Raw genomic sequence first — 9,007 nt, forward strand, 5'->3', positions numbered from 1 at the left:
GCTTTTACATATACCAATATATACTTTGGATAATATATATTTATATATCTATATATATATATATATATCTATTTATGCCAAATATAATTTTGGTATTGTTCAAGCCATGTTTACAATACATATCGTTTATATATATATTAATATTTATATATACTATTATATACTATATATATAGAATATATATATATAAATTATATATAATTAATAATATATAATATATGCATATTATGCCAAGTATAATTTTGGTTTTGTGTTAAAGCCATCGTATTTAAAAATAACCGGTACACGAATTACACACAAAAAGATGCCCTATGTGTCCCTCATGAAAACAATGTAAACGATGGCTTTAACAATACCAAATTATACTTTATAAAATATATATATATATATATATATATATATATATATTATGCCAAAGTATAATTTGGTATTGTTAAAGGTATTGTTTTATATATATTATATATAATATATATATTATATATTATATATATATATATATATATATATTATGCCAAAGTATAATTTGGTATTGTTAAAGCCATCGTTTACATATACATATCGTTTTTATATATATATAATATATATATATATATATATATATATATATATATATATATATATATATATATATATATATATATTAACATTAAATAATTTTTAAAAATACAGATGCAAACCTGTTGAAAAATGTAACAAATGTATGTTTATTCTAATATTGAACACAATTTAATTGTTAAAATTTCAATTTTACAATAAATACACAAGGATACATGCACAAGTTTAAGAAACACATACAAATATCAGTAATATGAATAATATGTCATTTCATGTAGAATAACTGTATTTTCCCAAAACAAAAAAAAATGTCTGTAAATAAATGTGCCAATCAAAACTATTTCATCATTCATGAATTAAATGGCATGTACAAAATGCACAATTCTGGTTACAATCTTGTGTAAAATATAAAATAAAACCTTCAAAATGGGCCCCATGCTGCACCCGTCACTACATCACAGCCGCTACTGTCTCTTTAAATTTACCCAGGAGCCCCTAAAGGAGCCCCAGGGGCCCCTAGCTCGGCTCTCCACCCTGAAGACAAGCAGAACATCTAAATACAAACAGGAGTCCGCTTAAAAGTCACCGAGCATATGATCTGCACTCCATCTTCGATCTAAATGCGACTTGTGTCGTCTCGTAAAGTTAAGTTAACTCAAAGCAAACTGCGGCGAGGCTTCAGTGCAGAGACAGACACTGCTCACACTGTAATGGGTGAGTGCGTGTTTCAGACATTTAGTCAACCACCCGACGAATGCATCTACGAAATCCTCCGGTTGTGACATTTCTACGTACAAAAGGTGCGTATCCTGTACGTTTAAATCACGTAACACAGGTATGGATGAAGCGGAGTCCAAAGAGTCGGTGCACAAATCTGAGCAGACAGAATCTCGCTCATTAATAATGAAAGCTGAGGAAGAGGAGGCGACACAGCAGCGGGGGACCTCGGGGGACCTCTCAGCAGGTACATGTTGTGTTAGGCATTTCACTTTGACTATTAGATCGATGGCTCTCTCTTGGAAATGTTAAGACCCGTGGCGAACAATAGCATGCAGCGGCATGGCCCCTAATCTTTCGGGCTCCACTATAAACAAAGGCAAAATAACCATGCTGCATCTGTATACGTGATGCGCTGTCGTCACCTAGCGGAAGTACGCGGTACTGCACCATGCCGCTGCCCCCTTCTTGTGCTAAAACTGGGCCTGCGGAAATACATTTTCACTTTGATATCCGTTTAAATCGTGCTTAATTATTATTTGCGTTACTATTTTTCTTAAATGAAAAGTTATTTGAATATTTTACAATTTTGAGACTGAATTCTGAGACTACTACCAGTTGTAGTAAAAATAACAATTAGATATATGATGACAGATTATAATATACATTTTATAATTCATTATAACATTTTTTATTATTGAATATGAACTATAAATAAATAATTAGTATATCCTAAAATATGCGAAATACCAAATAATTTGCATATTTCTCAGATTAAGTTAATTTCAGTTACAATATTTGACAATGACTTTTAGCCTATCAGCAACAGACTAATGCTAAAATAATAATAATAATAATAATGTTAAAATATATGAATGTATACATATATGCTGACTGATTATTTGTAGGTTTATGCAAAATAAATGTACTTTAATATTTGTCGTTAATATTTTTAAAATATTTTTTCTGAAATGTCTGATGAGATAACTTTGTTGTCTTTTGAGATCAGCAATATAAAAACTAAAATATTACTACCGCTTAATATTTACAGTAATAGTGATTTGAATATGCGCTGACAGATTTTTAATAGATTTATGCACAAATTGGCTTGTAGACAAAAACACTTTAACATTACATAACATTTTATAATAATCATGACAACCGTTTTAATATTTGTAATATATATTAAATATAAATAAAACAAAATACAGAATCATTTTCATATTTTAAAATTCCACAATACAAAATTTTCACATTTTCCTATAAAGTTTCTAACTTTAGAATGACCTTTAGTCTATCAGCAAGTGTCCTATTTTAGTAATAATAATAAATAAATATTTTTTGTGCAGTATAACATATTGTATGTTCAGAATATATCTATACATGTTTTTTTTTTTTTTTTTTTTTTTTTTACATTTATGCACAAAAATTGCTGACAGAAATACATTTTCACTTCATATTCATCTTCATCATTTTATATTTCCCTGTAAATGGAAACAATGGAATAATTTCACATTATACCTCATTAGTGACACTCTCTTTCTGTGTCCTCCACAGGTCAAGAGGACATGAGCAATGGTCTCACATCTCATAACAGCCAGGACGTTCCTGTCACCTCTGTATGCTCCCCAGGCACCAGTTACTGGTGTATCTCTGAGAGCACAGACTCTCCTTTCCTTCTGTCTCCAATCCCAGGACCATCTACAAAAGCCCCTCCTCCATCAAAGCACACACCTGGCCGAGACCACCGGCGCTATTACCATGAGTACTGGCGCAGCGAGTACCTCATGGACTTCGAGCCACAGAGACAAGGGATGATCTGCATGGTGTGTGGCAGTTCACTGGCCACCCTGAAGTTAAGCACCATCAAGAGGCACATCAATCAGAAGCATCCGTACTCGCTGCTGTGGACCGAGTCCGATAAAGATGTGATCCGGTCGGGATGGGAGAGTCATTTGAACCGAGAAAACAGCCAGCCGTTGTGTCCCGATCCAGATGTTCCTCCAGAGTCACAGGAGATTCTGGATGTTAACAGGCTCTCCACAGGTCTGTGTTTATATTTCTTTGTGCTGCTTTGTGTTTGTGTGAAATGTCTGAATCACATGAAACCTGACAAAACGTGTTAAGGTTCACCCCAAAAAAATCAATAATATTTTGCTTAAAGAAAATGTAAAATCTTTTGAGAAAAATACAGATATTTTGCCATCTAATATTATTTTCATGAGATAATTTTTTTTATGCTAATTCGCCTAACCCTAATTATCATGACTCGATTCGATAGAAATATCAATTATAAATATTATAAACAAATGAATATAATTTTAAAAGTACAAAAGTTATACAAATATTTTAATATGTCTATATGTCATGCTCTTTAAAGCCTTTAATGTATACTAAGATTTGTATTTTTTTAATTAATTAAAAATTATTTTGTCTGTGCAGGACTATTTTCATTACTGTAATAATAAGAAATAAAAACTAAAATATCTAAACATCTGGATGGAATACAGTAATGAGATTTTAATGGGAAATGTGTTTAAATCTCATAAAAATAATGCCACAATTCAAAAACCTAAAACTTTTGACATTTTATATACAATTATTTTTTTATCTCTATTTAGTTCTTTTTTTATATTGTATTGTAGCACCTTGAATATGAGAAAAATAATAATTTAATAAATTTTAAATTTATTTACATTTTATTATTATTATTATTTTAGCTCTTCTTGAGACGTTTACTTTTATATTGTATTGTAGCACTTTGAGTATGAGAAATGCACATTATAAATAAGATGCATTATTTTTTTTCATTTCAGAACATTAAATTAACATCAATTTATTATTATTATTACTACGTAAAGTGCTCATTCTTCACGTCATTCTAGGCAAGCCTAGTGGTTCCATCTCTCCAGTACTTCAGGCCCAGTCTGGCATTAGCAGGGTCACACCATCCCCTCCGTCCTCCTCGGTCCAGGAGCTCCCAGGCCCCACAGCTCAGGTGATGGAGCGCTACCTGAACGACTCGCTGCACGCCTGGTTCCGCCAGGAGTTCCTGATGGAATACCAGGCAGAGGAGGGTCGTCTTGTATGCATGGTATGCAGCTGTCTGTTGCCTTCGCTGCACCTGGATCACATCAAGAGTCACATGTTGGATCTGCACCCGAACTCTCTGCTGTACAGCGCTGAGGAAAAGCACTCCATCCTGCAGACCTGGGCTAAGACGCACGGTGAAGGTGAGAGACAAAACTAATCAGACTAAATTAGAGAATCTAAAAGAGTTATTGGAAAAAATAAGATAAAGATCTCTAAAATGTCATGGAGTTGTTGCATACACAAGCTGTTTAATTGTAAAAATAAGTTAAATGTGATATTCAAAAAATAGAATAAATGAATAATTTTGATAAATATATTAATTTCTATGAGTTGGTCTGATTTCAGTCAAATTTTGGTGCAAAAAAGCACAGGCTCAAATTAAAAGGTAATACATTTTGTATGTTATGCTCATGAAAGTTGCATTTATTTGATCAAAATACAGTACAAACAACAAAAATATGAATATTGACAACTATTATTACTTGAATTGTCTATTATAAAATAACTGTGCAGAATAAAATAATTAATTTTCTTTAATTCTGTTATGAAAAGTCAAGAAAACAAACTAATTAAATTAAAATCAACAGATAAAAAGATATAATATGAATAAAAAGTTAAGAAAAAAATATAAATAAAAGTACATAAATTGCTTTAATATAAAAATAATGTCCTTTTGTTTTTGACTATGGTCTATTACAAAGGTGCAACTGCTTAAATTATTCTTTTAACCCTTGTAAAAAGCAAAACAACATAAAGTCCTGTTTAACTGTAAATTAACTTTTTCTTCTCAGCTTTAATACATTTGTTTCTCTTCTCATGCAGAGTCCCACACTTTACAACCTCAAATCAAATCGGAACAACATGCCAAAGAAATAAACTTAGATGATTCAGCCTCGTTTATTCCTCTAAATGTGGATCCCATTCAAGGAAACTTGAGGAACTACACAAGAGGAGATGAGAATCCACCAGACACTGGCCAGAGATCCCAGTCCTTACCTTACTATCCCAGAAAGAGACGACTAAAATACGGCAGCCCCTGGCGTCTCCGCCTGGATTATTTAGTGGCATACGGTCCTCCGGAAAACCCGCTCTGCTACTGTATGGTGTGTTCTGAACACATCCCTGTGCCGAGGGTCAGCAACTTCCGCAAGCACATCCAGGAGTGTCATCCGGAGACGAGCAGCCTCAGCCGAAGTGAGAGAGATGCTGTGGTCAGCGCCTGGATAAAGGAGGAGAACATCGACAAGGCTACACCGAAAGAGGATGGTAAGTACAGGCAACTAGACACACAACAGCAAATATAGAGAGATGTAAATGCCATTGTAAGAGACTGTAAGTCACTGTATGAGACTGTAAAGGCCAAATATAGTGTTCCTGTGGCTCAGTGGTAGAGCACTGCGTTAGCAGCGCAAAAGGTTGTGGGTTCGATTCCCAGGGAACACATATACTGGTAAAAAAATGTATAGCCTGCATGCACTGTAAGTTGCTTTGAATAAAAGCGTCTGCTAAATGTATAATGTAAATGTATAATTTTATATTAAAAGAAAATCATAAAATGAAAAAAGAACACCAGAAGTTAGAACCAAAGTTCTTAAAAATCAATTCCAACTTATTTTCCCATAAAAAAATCTTTAAAACCAGATCAATTAAACCCGAGAAGCAAAACTGATTCTCTAAAATGAAAGATTAATTAGCTTCTCAGGTAAATTTACCTTGTTTTAAAGATGTGTACAATATGTATTTTATCTTGAAAATATGTTCATTAATGTCCTTTAAAATTATTACATATCACATTATATTTGAGAAGCTAAAAATAGTCAAATTAAACATTTCTCTTTCCTTCAGTTAGCCTTAATTTGCTCGGCAAGCTAACAGCTTGAAATCTAAAGATATTTAGCTTCTCAGGTAAATCAATTTTGCAAACTAGACTCTACATACAAGTTGTACTTAATCATGAAAATAAGCTTGTTAATGTTTTTAAATTACATTAATTAACATTATGTCTCAAAAGCTAAAAATAGTTACACTTCTCTTTCCTGGTGCCTTCAGTAAGCTTTAACAGCTTGAAAACTAAAGATCATTGAGCTTCAGGTAAATATATCTTGTTTTAAGGATGTAAAGATATTTATGTTGTACCTCTGAGCCAACTTAGCATTAGCATTAGCCACATCAAGGTAGGCCAAATTGTTATGTACATTTGCTTATGGTTCTCATGTCAAAATCAAACAATAATGTGTCTCTCTCTTTTCTTTTGTTTGCCACTGGACCCACAAAGTGTTCCTGTCACTACAAATGCTGCAAATGACACGCAGGTGTCTCCTGTGAAAACCACAGAGCAAGGATGTGAAACAGAAGACAATAATAGCACAAATATCACACCATCAACACAGATGCCTGGGCGGCACAGGCACTACCCGGGGAAGGACCAGCGGCGCAATTACCAGGCCCGCTGGAAGATGGACTTCCTGATGGACTACGACTGCAGGAAGCATGGATTGATCTGCATGGTGTGTGGCGCTACGCTCGCAACGCTAAAGGTCAGCACCATCAAGAGACACATCCTACAAGTGCACCCTCACTCACTGGACTACAACCCAGAGGAGAGGCAGCTGGTGCTGCTTTGCTACAACCAGATCTCAGTGCACTTTCATTCGGACGACTGTTTTTTGGGTTCGAACCACGGCCATAAAGAGAATGCTAACGGCAATGCTTATGTTAATACCGAATGCACTACGAGCCAGAGCACTTAATTGAAACAGAAGGGTTAGGGATGTGTTTTCGACATCCTGTTTTTTGTTTTCCTTCACTCAGGAAGTTTGCTGTGGGTTTAAACTTTTTTTTTTTTTTTTGAAGGATGTGACATTGTTGAAGAATTAATGTACTTTTTGTCCCAGCAAAACATCTGAAATGTTTGATAAGCTTAAAAAAAATATATTTATGCTTGAATCACTTTTGAAAGTGAAACATGAAGCCACCAATGCCATTTTTCCCAACAAGTGATTTAGCTGAACTGACATTTTCTCTTCTGTGGATAAGCACTCTTAAATGCGTCTGTACATTCATTGCTCTTTTTGTAGACTGCGAGACTTATGTTATTGATTCCCATGCTTGACATTTTGCATGACATCACACATTACAGTGAACAATATTATTTTAATTATAGCACTTATAATGGGTGCTCCGTACCAGTTTTGGGACTGTTACCAAGCTAATACAGTGGAAGATAAAATTTGATTTCACATGCCATTTTGTCAATCACATTTTGCGTTTTGAAAGAAAAAGCATAAATATAATATATGGTTTATTATGTTAATGTTATATAATACTGGTTCAGTATACCAAAAGGTTATATTGAAATAAAAATCTTATGGGCTTTCTGTTTAGGCAAAGTCCGGTTTCTTTCGAGTGCGATCCATGTCTCAGGGAGTGTTTTATTCATCGAAAAATTTTTGCATTTATGAATCTTGTTTCGTTTAAATATTGAATTTAATCAAAAAGGTTCAAATAAATGGGCAGATAACGCATGCATGTTCTCTAATTATTAACACTTCCTGGTTGCATTTATTTAAGATACTGTACAGCATGGAATAGGTTATTAACAAATATCCTTTTTGCTCATTTATTTCTCAACACAAAAAGGAATTTTGCACTGGTCTATGACAAACAGTCATAACATTGTCAGTTCTCTCTTTAATCATGTACAGAGTGAACCAAGAAACGAATGCGTCAGCACTGGTGTCACAAGGAAGCACAATAGTTTCACATCTTCTTTTAATGCCATTTTTCTTGACCAAATGCAACTTGGAGGCACTTTCAAAGTCTGGAACGTCCCACAGATCTTTTTATGGAGATTCCTGGATAATGGCACACAATCTTCTTTGTGATGACAAGGTTTGGGGTTCAAACTCTCAGGGTTACAACGTTTAGGAGTAACGTATCAACATTTACATTTCAAGTTATGTATGCATATAAGACACTACATTCCTCACTTGCAGGGACGGATTGGCAATCGGGAATACCGGGAACAATCCCGAACGGCCGGTCCATTTCAGGCCGAATCGGCCGGTGGTCAAATTTTTTTATTATTATTATTTATTTTATATGATACGCTACCGTACCGGCCTGTGGCCGGCCGCTCAGCTGCAGCGGAACGCAGCTGTGTGTCTGTCTGTGTGTGTGTGTTTCAGACTGGGCCAAACCAATACTTCCAATCTTAAGGGGGGATACGAGCGGCCCCTCCCAACTTGGACTGATCCTCGTATTTCCTGACATCCGATTGGCTCAAAGGCGCCGATCAAAGGAAGTTTACTTGGTTAGGTTTGAGTTTGTGTGAATGCAACAGAGACAGACGGTAAAAATGGCGAAACGAAGGAAAGAAGAGAAAGAAATGGGTGGGGCCGAAAAAATAAGAATGAAAAAGAAAAAAATGTTGGCACAAGAGGCAGCTAAATGTGCCAAATTAACGGACCTTTTCCGCACTGAAAAGGGTGCTGTGGCAGGAGGTGCAGATGAGGAAGGACCCAGCAGCATGGATAGGACAGGTGCACGATTAGGCCGGCGAGCGGCGGCGACACGCTGGCTGGCTGACTGTGCGTGAGCGTGGCGTTTCTGTTGAGTGTAAGCTGCGTGGTGTTTGCGTAGC

General features: G+C 35.1%; 1 protein-coding gene across 1 annotated transcript; it reads left to right on the plus strand.

Moving 5' to 3' along the window:
* The first annotated feature begins 957 nt into the window (after nucleotides 1-957).
* Nucleotides 958-8,338, plus strand: zfta (zinc finger translocation associated). The gene is made up of 5 exons (XM_042727140.1): nucleotides 958-1,519; nucleotides 2,830-3,318; nucleotides 4,158-4,505; nucleotides 5,188-5,631; nucleotides 6,631-8,338. The coding sequence occupies exons 1-5, from the start codon at nucleotides 1,393-1,395 to the stop codon at nucleotides 7,113-7,115; spliced, it is 1,893 nt and encodes a 630-aa protein (XP_042583074.1). The 5' UTR covers nucleotides 958-1,392; the 3' UTR covers nucleotides 7,116-8,338.
* Nucleotides 8,339-9,007: the final 669 nt, after the last annotated feature.

This window comes from Cyprinus carpio, chromosome B7 (genome assembly GCF_018340385.1).
Source record: "Cyprinus carpio isolate SPL01 chromosome B7, ASM1834038v1, whole genome shotgun sequence".
Classification (NCBI taxonomy): domain Eukaryota; kingdom Metazoa; phylum Chordata; class Actinopteri; order Cypriniformes; family Cyprinidae; genus Cyprinus; species Cyprinus carpio.